Source organism: Tamandua tetradactyla, chromosome 21 (assembly GCF_023851605.1).
Source record: "Tamandua tetradactyla isolate mTamTet1 chromosome 21, mTamTet1.pri, whole genome shotgun sequence".
NCBI lineage: Eukaryota > Metazoa > Chordata > Mammalia > Pilosa > Myrmecophagidae > Tamandua > Tamandua tetradactyla.
Genome location: NC_135347.1, coordinates 46,915,566 through 46,929,151, shown reverse-complemented (window position 1 = coordinate 46,929,151; position 13,586 = coordinate 46,915,566). Strand labels below are relative to the sequence as shown.

The window sequence follows — 13,586 nt, the reverse complement described above, 5'->3', positions numbered from 1 at the left end:
AAATATGTACGACTTCAGCAAGTCAGGAACTAAAGAAGAAACATTGTGGTTTACAAATATTTGAAATATGTAAATTTGAGGAAAAAGAATTCCTTAGCTGTGCACAAGGTTGTACAATTATGAGTCTATTCAAAAGGAAAAAATATCCATGCTTGATAATAACATTAACTGTTTTCCAGTAAGAACCTTTTGGACAAATTTTCAAGGACAGCAAGAATTAAACCCATCAAGCAGACAGCCCATGATGGTAACCCAAGTTATGCAGACTTCAAAATGTATAAACACCATCTGAACAGGACAAAGGAGATAGGGAAAACTACAGAATGTCTATCCCCAGCTCTTCTTCCATGTAGAAGGGCTCCTTCGCTGTGTTACGGGGTCTTTCTGAAATTGGGCTACAGTGAAAGATCTTCCAGACTCGTACCTATGAGGCCTAGAGTTAAGTGCTGATGGCCAATTCTATTTTCAGTCTGTCTCCCTGCTGTGAATCGTATCTTCTTAGTTGTTGTGAGGTTTAAATGTGCAATACATGAAAACACATTTTATGTACTTCATTATTACTATGAGCTCAATGCAAAGAGAAGGAAGCCTGTGAGTGGGATATAGCTATCATTCTCCTCTAGAGTAAATCAACTTGCCTCTGGGTCACTACTTACCCTGCAGTCCTCTAAATGGGATACTGTTTTGTCTCCCATAACTTCTGTGTTATGTACCCCAGAAAAGCTAGTCTCGTTTAATACAATCTTGTGGGTGCAGACCTATTGAGGATGGGACCTTTGGGTTAGGTTGTTTCCATGGAAATATGCCCACCCACTCAAGGTGGGGCTTAATCCTTTACTGGAGTCCTTTAAGAAAGCTCATATAAAGAGAAAAACATAAGAAATAATATGTCTTGGAGAGAAACAAAAAAGGATCCACAGGAACTGAAAAAGTTGTTTGAAACCAGAAACCAGGAAAGAAGGGCCAGGTGACGTTTTCATGTGCTTTCGGGTGTGACAGAGCAACCAGGCTGCTGGCTGCCTTTCTTCAGAGAAGGTATTCTCTTGTTGGTGCCTTAAATTGTACATTTTCATGGCCTTAAGAATTGTAAGGTAACTTAATAACCGCCCCCTTCCCCTCCCCCCCCGTAAAGCTAATCCATTTCTGGAACATTGCATCTTGGTAGCTTTAGCAATCCCAAACATTCCAAGACTGAAGGTATGATACAAGTCCCCCTTACTACTCAATGACACTTCCCTTTCATTCTTACACCTTCCTCTCTACAAACACTCATTTTAATCTCTACCTCGTACATTCCCCCTTATCTTAGTTACCTCTTGATCTCCATATCACATCCCTTCATTCCTTAGAGATTTCTGCTCCTAGTTCATTATTGTTCTTTGCAACATTTCTCCTGGCAAAAAGTTTTTATTTCAGTACCCACATAGGTGATTTTTTTCCAACACGAGGCCATTCAGAGCCTTGATTCCCTCTTCTGCTGATCTGTCTTTCACCTTCCCTCAGTTATAACTCCTATGGTCATCCACCAGATTTTATAATTCCTAATCATTATAAGCACAGTATAATTACTGCAATGCCTCCATAATCTCAGTCCTCAAGCTCTCACTCTCTCCCTCTTCCCAGCTCCTTCCCTTTAGATCCCAATTTAAACCAAACTTTCAGTCCCACCAGGACTTCCAATCTATTGATCTTACCACCTTTTAACAGCACTCCAGTTTTATTATTGCTGGGGATGGGAAAAAAGATTTGGAAATCCTTTAGTTTAGGATTTAATAAACCAAAAATGATTAGAGCATCCAGGGCAGAGGGCTCTTGAAATGGACAGCTAAGGATGCTAGTTTTGAAAAGAAGAGATCTATGAACGAACATTGAAAATTAGACCCAGTACCGTAAATGGGTGTAAAGGTAAGTGAGGAAAGGTAGAAAGAAAAATTTCTGGTAAAAAGTGGAAAGTCTAAGAAAATGTAAAGGACTGGAAGCTGAGCAATTTCACGTGATGAGAAAGTTCAATGAATAACATTGTCAGTGGTGACCTCAAAAGTAGGGATTAGGGGGCAGTGTGACAGTGGCTCAGTGGCAGAGTTCTCACTTGCCATGCCGGAGACCTGGGTTCAAGTCTCGGTGCCTGCCCATGCAAAAACAAACAAAAGGGGGATGAGGATCATTGGCATTGGGAACTTCAAGGGATTTTAAAGCCAGAATGTTAAGCACAAACATTAAAAATTTTTAGAAGGGACAAATGTTAGAGAAGAAACAAGGTTCCGAAGCCACTGAGGATGTTCAGGATGTCAGAAAGATTAGTGATGAGCTCCAAGAGGAAAGGAGGTGCATGCTGGTGGCAAGGAGGAAACTGTTAGGGTTGGACTGAAAAGGGGTTTAGAATCCTTTTCTAAAAGGCAGGGCTATGACACATCTGACTGAGTGACAATGGAACAATGCAGAGAGCAGTGTAATCTTAGAAACACAAAATTCATGTTGCAATCAAACTGAGTGGCAAGATTTGGAAGGAAATGCATTTTGAAATGATTCACTATTCTTGTTAGCGATAAAGCTGAAAGATATTAACTCTGACCAAACAGAACTTATTCCAACCTTTAGTTCTGAATGTGAAAAGAAAACAAGTACTACATTTCAACAACCGAATTTTTGAAATTAGTAAGGGAATAAATATAACTGTTCCTTTCAAAATAACTAAATCAATTAAATATGGTTACATAAGATGTGTGTTTTACAAACAATAATATCATTTGGCAATGCATGGCCATGCTATACAGAATGGGTAACCATTGAGACAGCCATGGTTTACTAGATAAAGAACAGACTTTAAATTTGAACTCTTTGCTCATTTTGTTGTTGTTGTTTTCTCTCTAGATTCAAACTCTTTTGATACTAAATCTAACTTTCTACTTAGTAACTGTGTGAACTTGGAAAGCTACATAACCTCTCATGTCTCCTTTTTCTCATTCACCTGTTTCTGCCTCATAGAGTAGGTATGAGAATTAAAAAAAAATATTCCCATGATACTTAGAAGTGTTACCTTGTTAGCAATTTACTTAAACTGACATCATGGCAGGCCTGAAAAAAGAAGAGTAGGGTTCGTGAATCAAAAGTAAGGTTAGCAAGACAAATCAGAGCCTTGCTTGTACCTAATAAAAGAATCTGTCTCTTAGACGTAGCTTCTGTTTAATTGAAGATTCTAGCAAACAGAAAATACTGTATAACCTGTCTTTATTATTATGTTGCATGGGCAGACACTGGGAATTGAACTGGCATGACAGGTGAGAACTCTGCCCACTGAGCCATCCTGGCCCACCCAACCCCTCCATATGTTAACCTCCTCTTAACTGTGCTCTTGCAGAATGGTTTAGAACTACTTTCAAAGTAGGCTCACTCTGCAAGACATCATAAGATGGTTATGTAAGAAAGTGAGAAACAAAGCTTTTCAAGTTTCCAAAACAAATTTTGACCCGATTTTTACATAAATGTGAGGCTGCTATTTAACATATGCAAGTACTTCTTAAGGCACACTATAATGTGTGTGTGTGGGGGGGAATCACTCATTCCTTTTAATATATTTCAAGTACCTGTTTTGAGCATTTTGTTACTGTCATCGCTGTTGCTGTTGTTTAGACTTGTCTTGTCTGGCCTAGCATTGCTCTAAGCCCTGCTCAAGAAACACAAATTATGAAACAAGAACTTGGCATATTACATTCAAGCATTTCAAGGGGGAATTTTCTTTTTCCATCTATCAGTAGAATTTCAAAAATGTTAGCTTTAAAAAGACAAGAGTTAAACTATGGAAAGAAAAAGATAAACAAATAGGAAAGCATAGTGTAGACTAAATTAGAGTACAAGTAGACTTTGGAGAGACAAACATGTGGGGAGATGTGGGGAAAAGGGCATCACAGATGTGAGGGCAGATGGAAGAGTCCTGCCCGTAGGCGGGAAGCTGCTCTACAGGACTCACATTTTAGTTAATGTATTTCAAATAAAAATATTCTTCAACGTCCCCACATGATAGTTCTGGTCTCTTCTACTCAAGTGTCATGAGTCTGGCTTACCCTGGATATCCTCCCTTAATCTCTAGTATCAGTAAAATGTAGATGGTCACCCTGACCTAAGTACTAGAAAGGATTTAAAGGATTATTTTGCATACTCAGAATACATCGCTTTATCAAGTACCAAGCAAAACCTTTAGGATCCCATGGTCGCCTAAGGCCCTATAGCGATGACCTTCAAATCAAGCACATTTCCATATAACAAGAGATTAAAACCTTGCATTTCCCATTTATGGAACGTTATATAATATGTTAAAAAGAGGTCAATCTGTTTGATACTGACCTATTTTAGAAAACAGGAAAAGTAAAGCTAAGGTACAGAGTCAATCTTCTTTCTCCATAGTTATAATTATATTCAAAATTGCTTTAGTACTCAAAAAAACTTCACCTAAATTAAATCCTCCATTCTACTCCACACACAAAATGTCTTCTGTTAAATAAATTGCACCAAGTTATTATAACTGTAGTAATGCATATTTTCTTAAAAGAGCAGTAAGTTTCTTCTTAAAATATAACCAAATAATTGCGGGACATTTTACTTGCATTCTGACGCCTTTCATACAAAATAGAGTTCTCTGTTTTGTGATACCTTCATTCATAACTTTAGAAAAATTCAATAAAAACACGTATCTCTAGCATTATGGGAAAAAGTGCATTCTTCAGATATCTGAAGCTAATCCCAATCAAGCGTATCTTTTTAATTTAAAACATATTTGGGGTGGGTAACAGAGGCTCAGTGACAGAGTTCTTGCCTGCCATGCTGGAGACCCAGGTTCAATTCTTGGAGTCTGCGCATGATTAAAAAAAAAAACATATTTGACAAAACTTTTAAAATTTTTTCTGCCTTTGTAGCGAGAAAAAGTTGAATATATTGCAGTGAGTCTTTATCATGCAATATCATTATTAGCATCACTTATCACAATTATGCCTCCTCAAGCCTTCAGGTCTTTAAACTTCAGACCTTTATACTAAAAGTTTCCAGTTTTTTGCACTATAAGGAATCATTGTTTTTTGCATATATATTTTCAGTCTTCTCTGTCTAACAGTGCCATGTTTTGTTTTGTTTTTATCTCATCTGGCCTTCATGTTCTGGATACAGTTTGTAAAGGGCTCAGGAACCTGAAAAATCAAGAGAAATAAAATTTTCTAAGGCCTACATGTAAATCTATGTTGGATGGTCAAAACTTTTTGATGCTTTGTCCCATATTCCCAGGTGTGTTCCATGTGGCTAAAACTGCAAGACAAGTGACCACTCTAAAAGTAAGTGGACATGAATTATTGCAGACTTGATAGTTCTAGACAGTGTATTGTGACCATATCAAGATGTAAGTATCCTGAGTCTCTCCATATTTTAGATCCCAATTTATTCCCATTTATGTTTTAAACTTTAGCATTGGGCAGATGGTAATTCCAGCACTGTCATCTTTATTTTCCCCTAACAAGAAGATAAACTGTAAATTCACAATGTTTTGTAGATTTTAAACCTTTTAATAATGATGACAGAATGCCATATTAATTTTATAGTGGATATGTGCCTCAGTTGTTATCCAACTAGAATTGAGAGAAGGGTGACAGAGAGGATGGTGGGAGAAGGAGAGAGTATGAGAAAGGGGCTGAGAAAGAGGGAGGGAGGCAGGGAAGGGAAAAGGGAGAAAAGAAAGGGGCTCTTTTTTGTTTTAGGAGAACTCTGAACCAGAAAAGATGTCACTGGAGACAGACCAATTGGCACAAGTCCAGAGACTAGACAAAAAAATGATAATTTATACACAGAATGTATGGTTTTAATGTCTCTATCAGCAGGTATTATAACTAATTTGAGAGGAAAGATTATCTGTTAAATGACAGTTAAAAACAAATAAGTGATGTCAAGGCACAAACAGTTATTAATACATGTCAGGCACATATGGAAGGATTAACAGCTGGCAGAAATGGGTACAGACGAAGCTTTATTTATCATGTCTTTTAGTCTGTCTTGGTCATACAACTTATTTCAGCATGTTCTTTAGAAACTTGCAAGTTCCAGGAAACATGCATTTTGTCATCATCATGGAAAAGAATAAGTAGTCATCTTGTTCCAAGTGTGAGAGATAAAGCTGAATGTATATATCCATGAAAATCTGTATTTCAGAAGTTGTATTTATAAAACTGTGACTGGCATGGACAGTAAGCTTATAAAGTCTCCTAAAATTCTTAGAAATAGCTGTTTTCTTGCAATTGCCTCATAGCTCTCTATGCATTTCCACTAGAAGGTACTCAGTAGACCCGTGAAAAATAATCGTTCCACTTGGATGAGCATTGGTTTGGGCAGTTAGAGCAACTCCGTTTTCAAGTTACAATCCTTTGGTACAAACAGTAGGCACTTACAATTCACTCTCCCTCTTTTTCGTAAGAGAGCACTGGAAAGCTACAAACATTAATTTCAAACAGATTATAAAGTCACTTTATTTGCATTTTTAAAAATCCTTCCTTTATTTGATCCCCATTGATTATCCTGACACCTGCTGGTGAGGGTACAGTTGACTCCAGTTGACTTCTGCCTTCCACAATCACACAATCTGTGTTTCAAATCAAACACTTTTTAGAGGTATTTTCATTAACAATTATTACATAAGAAACCATGGGTTAATTTTTCATAATTACGGCACTTTACTGGGGCAGTCATTTGACTCTTTGTCTATAAATGCATGTCTGCCTTGATAAAACAAAACTTCTCATCATTATGAAGGCAATGGTAATAAAGCAGCATGCTAGATGCCTTCGTTAAATCACAGGTAAGAATCGAATAATATGAAGGGTTTGACTTTTATTTGGCTTTCTACTACTCTTTTTTTCCCTTAATAATGTCCGTTTTTAAACTACTTAGGAAAGAAACTTAACTATATAAAGAGGAAATTGCTTCGTTTTGATGGAAGCCCAGCACTAATTATATATTTGCAAGATTTGTATTTTTTTTCTCAGTACCTACTATTTCTGAGTTACTTCCAACTTGAACTGAGTTCTGAAGCCTGCATTGCTTTTTTTTTTTTTTTTTGGCAACAATTCAATGAGCCTACTCCATCATAAATCATATTCACAGCTACTGCACCTGCAAGTGGATTCAGTAAACAACAAATGAAGCAGGTTTTAAAAACGGTACACAAATGAAAACATATGCAGGCCATCCCATTATTCAAAAGCCTTCAAAAGATGAAGGGTTTTAAAAATAAAATTAGCTCTCATTAAAATACTTATCTTAATTAGCATCAGTGAAATAAAGAATTTGGACCACCAATTCAGACTCTTGAAATACTGTCAAACTCACATTTTGTAATGGCATTGAGTAGCATGCTATTTTATTTAATCATGTATATTTTATTGCTTCTCTTTAGTTACAATGATTTTGTGAGAAGGAAAATGTATCTAGTGATAAAAGCAAACATTATTATAATATTTATTTATTTAAAATCCCCTAGAAGTTGAATACATAAGTAATATAAACATTGATATGAAGGTATTTGAAAAAATCCACAGTTTTAACTCAGAAAATATTTCAGGAGTGAAATACATTTGCCTAGCTTTGGAGATCTTTGCAACTTCAGAATAAAGATGGAAAAATGGACCATCTTTACAAACAATAATTAAATAAAATAATAATATATATTTTTATTATTATAAATGCTTTCCCCAAAACATACGTATTTAGAACAAAATACATTTCAGGGGTAAAGAAACATTTCTCGAATAGTTAATAGTAATAGTTCCTCTGGTACTGTAAAAGTTTTTTACAGTACCAGAGGAAAAAAAGTGTTGTATCATGGCAGTGCTGTGACACAGTAACAAAGACTTTGCATTAATATCAAATTGCCACATCAGGATACCTTATCTTCACTTAACTATTACTTTAATTCTATATTTCAAAATTATCTTTAAATTTTTCATCTGCGATGTAAAGTTACCACTTATTTTAATGCATGCAATTAATGGTCATGTAAATTAGATAGTGAAGATAGAAATGTGTAACTTTTTTCTTAAACATGGAAATGTATTACGATGTAAATACTGCTGTAGAAACATTGTTATTATCTAGGGTGAGATTGTTTGGGTACTAATTTATTATCATGCAGAAGTAACTAAAAATCACTGATTAAAAAAAGAGCAAACGCAAATGCCAATGATTCATAGTATTTAGGACATGTCTAGACATTTTTAGACAGTGCCATTTGCTTAAAGACTTCAGGCACAAACTGCAGGCACAGGACAGATTGCATAAGATGTCACGTGCTTGCTGCAACTGTATGCATGTTATTGGATTTTTTGGAGCAACCCATAATGATGAATAATTTAAGAGTTAATAAAGCATTCACTCTGATCCATTGGTTTAATTTTAAAAATAAAAAAAAGACTAATAAAAGGAGTTACATCTCCTTATCAAATCTCAGGAATTTAATACACGTAAATTGCAACCCACACACGGGAAGGAAACACAATTTCCTAAAGACGTGCAGTAGATGAACGTCTGGGGCTTGGCGTGTCTGGGTTGGCACGCAAGGAAAATCCTCAGTGTTAACATTAGCTACAATAAGTTTGCTCAAAGTTTAATTGTTTGGGGCTGTCTAGCAAGCTGCATTCTGCTTTCCGGAGGGCAGAGGGAGGATGAATTACAGAGGTGTAAATTTGACAAAAAGAACTAAAGCAAAACGGTCCTTCCCTTTCCTTAAGCCCTCGTTCCCTCTCCCCACCGGCTGGCTGTGAAGGAAGGAATCTGCTGAAGAATATGGAGTGTGCACTGCTGCCGGAGCATTGCCTAGGACGCCCAGAGCCGAGAGCCAGGCCAACATCTCCCTTTCCGGCCTGTCTGGCGGAGTAAACTGTGTTCCCGGCGCGGGGCGTTGCGGGGCACAGCCCATGGCTGCGGCGAGCGGGCGCTCAGCCGGCGTCGCCACCCGAACCAGGGAGGCAGGACCCGCCGCCGACGCCCGCCGCGCTTTCCCCGCCTCCGCCCGCGCCGCCCTCCGCCTCCGGGCGGGGATCGATGGTGGCGGCAGTGACACGGGGAAGGTGCGTGTGAGTGAGTGAGTGCGTGTTTTCCTGTTTGGGGTGGGAACGGAGGCGGGGAAGAGAGGACGAGAAGGGAGTGCCCGCAGTTCTCCCGCTTCCCTTTCTACTAAGAGGTCAAAGTACAGAAGGGATTCAGGCTGGAAATAAGAGAAAGGACATTTTGCTGCGGTGGGCGCGCGGTCTTTTTCACATCGTTCAGGGACTCGGCCGAGGAATACAGAGTCACCATCGTTCCTTAACCTGCAGTGGAGTAGCTGCCTCTGCCTGATCACTGGAAGGGCACTTCATAAACGCAGGCGAGGCACACACCTACACACACGCCTGTAACCTGAGCAAAACAGCCACATTCTGGGGGAGAGAGGAGAGGCAGGGTGAGGGCAGGGGCGGCCATGGATCTCTGCTGGGAGGGCAGCGAGGGCTTCTGGCCAACACCACCCATCTTCTTGGGACAAACGGTCGCCCAGAGGCCCACATGTTCCCCTAAGACAAACAGATGGCTGTAGGTGCATGGGTGGATGGCGTAGACTATTCATGCAATGTCTAATCTCAAGTGGATTCGAGTGAACGTATTATCAATCCAACTACTCTTTTCTAGAGGCACAGTATTTTAAACCCCGAGTGCACTCTGCTCTCCACTCCAAGCAGCCTGCGTAGGCTTTTGCAGCCCGCAGGGTCCTTTTCTCAGGAACCGCTAACCTCCGCGAGCGCAGGAGGGGCACAGCTCGGGATGCGCGGCCTCTGGGAGCCAGAGCTGCTCTCCCTGCCTTTATCCTGCACAAACTTCAGTCTCGACCAACTGGGAGACCCCGGGCCAGAGCTGGGCTTGTATTTCCACATCACACCTAGCAGAGGACCTGTGAGTCACCTGTACAACTCAGCAGGAGCTTCGTTGAAGTCTGGTATCTCTCTCTCTATAAAGCTGGCTTTTATATTTCATGCAAGTCATAGAAAGCACGACCAGGCCAGTTCTTACAACTTTCCGCTCCTGGGAGGGGACCTGGGGTTTGCCCAACACTGCTCGATACTCTGTTACCAAGAGTTATGCCCGCGACAGGAGGGAGAGCAGAGCAAAGCCAAGAGGCCCTCGGGTTAGAGGAGACGGGGGTTCCTTGGATGTTTGCGTAAGCAATGTTGTGCGCCCCGCTTGCAGAAGCGGGAGAAAGCCGAACTGTTTGTCAGGTTTCCACTCCATCCGCGGCCAGAACTGCCAGCGCCTGCCGGGCTTTGCGAACCGCTCAGCCGGGTCCTGGCTCCGGAGCACCGCGCCCGGGGAGGCGCACCGCTCTGCGGCTTGCAGCCTCTTACCGCACCAAATGAGATGACGTCCCGGGCGCACCCGCTTCCCAACCTCTCCAGCCCCCAGGAACCCCCTCACATGGCGCCCACGGAGGGCAGCGCAGGGTCTGCCCTGGGAAGGTTTATGAGGCGACCCGGCGGCCGAAGGAGCCTCGGAGAAACGATTCTCGAGAGCGTTGTCCCTCCGCCCACCTCTTCCTCGACCTCCCCCGGCTGCTTTGCACTCTCCTCCCCACCCGGCCCCGCGCACTCCGCTCTGACTTTGCAGGCACTTTCTCGAGGTCCCTAGGGCGCGCCGCCTCCTCCGTGCCGCCCGCGGCGCTCGCCACCCCCGGTGCACCCAAGGGACCGCCGCCAGCCCCCGCGCGACATTTCCCAGGGGAACTACCACCCCGCCGCCAAGCCCCCGACGACCCGGGCCCCGCCACCTCACCTTTGCAGAACTGGGGGACACCGAGGCTTAGCAAAACCAAGAGCCAGGTGGCCATGGAGCGCTTCATTATCCCGGACGTGACCCCGGCTAGGCAAGTGGAGGCGCGGGGAGCGCGAAGGGTAGTGTCGCTGAGATGGCACCGTGGGGCAGCAGCGGACCCCGCCCCGACCAGAGCAATCAAGAAGATGTCTTCTTCCCGCAGCGCTTCTTTAAACAAATTCTTGGAGAGGGCGAGATAGTGTGATGGCCGAAGAGAGGAATCTTTGCTCGCGGTCTGCCAGAGCTCTGGAGCACGGAGGCGGGCGAGCTCCGGGTAGCCGCCCGCGGGCTCAGCCTGCCACTGCGGGGGGGAGGGGGGGGAGGGGGTCCCGGCTGGGGCGCGGCGGGCGGGGCGGGGCGGGGCGCGGGTTCCCGCGGCGGCTCCGGGTCAGCGGCGCGGGCGGACCGGCGGGCCCCGAGTGCTCCGGCCTCGCGCTGCACTGGCCGCCGCGGCTGCGGGGCTGCCGACTTGGAGAACAATGAAGCGTGAGCAGGCGGGGAGCCGGCGGGGAGCAGGCGGGCGGCCCGGAGCGCACTGTGTACAAACACAGGCGGCGTGCGTGTGAGCCCGAGCTTCGCACGCGCGCTCCCCGCTCCCCCGGCGCCCGCCCGTCCCCCGCCCCCCTCTTATTCCCTCCTCCCGACCTCCCCCTCCATCGCCCCCACCACCACCTTCTCTCTCTCTTTCTAAGGTGTCTCCTTCTGCTGGATGAGAAAAAGGAGACAATCGCAGCCACACCCTGGCACCTGCCGCCGCCGGGGAAGTTCCTAGACTGCCTGTGCCTTCCACACACATGCCAGCGACTCTGGAGTTCGGAGGGAAAAGGGAGGAGGGAATCCTTGGTGTCTTTGAGAGTCTCTTGATTTTCAGCCCTGACTTTATAATTAACCGCCTTAAGGATTCCCTTGAAGTTCCGTCTCAGTAGAGCCAGGAAAAGAAGTTAAGAGATTTTGAAAAGTGGCACTTGGGGCACCAAGGATGCTGCGTGAGAAGCACGGCCCCGAAAAGTGAACTGTCGCGAATTTCTCAAGAAATGCAACCCAGTGGACTGCCGGACTCTAATCTGTGAAGACTGGCTGTCCTGCTGCTCTTTAGCACGTTAGTAGCTGGAGGACTGAGAAGGGAGCGTTGTGGGCTCGTTTGTTCACTGGGGTAAAAAGGTGAAGGCTTGCCCAAGCTAGTAGAAGACGTGGAGAAAAGCCCAGCTTCCTGTTAAGCAAATGAAAAATAGTGGGGCGTTTATGGGGACTGTTCAAGGAAATAGAAGGCAAGGACAGGTTCTTGAAGAATCTCTGATGTAGATTAAGTTTTTCTGCTACCTATCAAAAACAATAAATGAACTAGTATTACTGCTCTTTTGCAGTGAAAGTGGTTAAACCAAAATAAACAAATAAATAAATAAAATTGCAGCCCGCGGCTTGCAATAGTGCTTGCTTTCTTCTCTGCTTTTTTAGTTAGAATGAGTGTTTCCTGTACGTGGACTTGATTCTGGCCACTGCAGGTACCAAAATATAGCAAAGCTCTTTTTTGTTTCTGTTTTTGTTTTTGTTTTCCTCCTAGAGAGATGGTAGAAACAGAAACACAGCCATTGAGAAATTGAAGAAAACATCATTTCAGGCAAGCAGTTAAGGAAGAATTTACCAAGGAAAGGAAGAATTTACCAAGGAAAGACTAACAGGACGATAACCCATGCAACTTCCTTTACCTTTGCTAACTTGCATCCTTTACATTTCAATTTCTACCTTCCTTTTGGAATTTGAAGTGAGTTTAGGGATGCAAAGCAGTTGGAAAAATACTTTATTGCCAGTGAAGACTTAAGGTATAACACAACTGTTCAAAAAAATAATAAACTAACTTTCAAAACTAGTTTGTTTAGAGCCTATATGAGGATATATATGTGTATATATGTATTTAATCACTTCCTTAAAGGAAGAAGATGGATTATTTATTTACTGTCTAGTTTTAAGCTTAAATCAGATGTTGGAATAAAACAGCATTGTCCAGAACTATAGCAAAGCAGCTTCAAACAATCAAACCCCAGCTGTCTGGTACAACACTGCTACTTAATTTTGAAAGTATGCTTTCAGTCATGCTCTGGCATGTTCATCATAAAGTATCTTTTTAACTTTGGAATGGGATATTTAACTTTAGTTATAAAGTATTATTTCTAAATGATAGTACTAAATCCTAAAAGTATAAAATCAGAAACCAGCCTCTTGGTTGCAAGCAATTTAAGGAAGAATTGGGGTGTGCTTTAAGAGTTTTGTTTAGTTTCCTGTTTTTCAGTTTCTTGATAATGTATGGTCTTAATAGCCTGCTAGGTAGTTAAATAATTTTTTGGCAACCATATATGTTACTAGCAGTATATGTCACAATTTATCTTAATTTTAATTTAAGGAATGCTTTTTTAAAAAAACTCCAGAGGGCATAATACTACATTGAAATGCACATTCTATGCCAGCATAACTGGAGAGTTGAAGTCAATGCCATTCTGTATTACCTGGCAGACAAATTTTGATAGATGCTGCAGGTTTGATACCTCTATGTCTTTGTCTCATTTTTTCAGTTTTACATTTGATACATAATCTTGGCCCCATAATTCTCTTTGCATAGTCATCCCGTCTTTCCCCTCACTTATGGATAATGATCATCTACCAATAAGCCTTTAATTCTGGAGATTCCACTTTACCTAATTTGCATTCATAGGACTCATTTCACACTT

At 42.3% G+C, this 13,586-nt stretch overlaps 1 protein-coding gene across 3 annotated transcripts in view; it reads right to left on the bottom strand.

Moving 5' to 3' along the window:
- Positions 1-11,157, bottom strand: part of EDIL3 (EGF like and discoidin domains 3) — a 459,417-nt gene extending 448,260 nt beyond the window's left edge. For all 3 annotated transcript variants that reach the window (XM_077139203.1, XM_077139204.1, XM_077139205.1), the window contains exon 1: positions 10,825-11,157. In XM_077139203.1, the coding sequence (XP_076995318.1) occupies positions 10,825-10,891 (67 nt within the window). In that variant the 5' untranslated portion in view covers positions 10,892-11,157. The remainder of the gene's footprint in view (positions 1-10,824) is intronic.
- Positions 11,158-13,586: the final 2,429 nt, after the last annotated feature.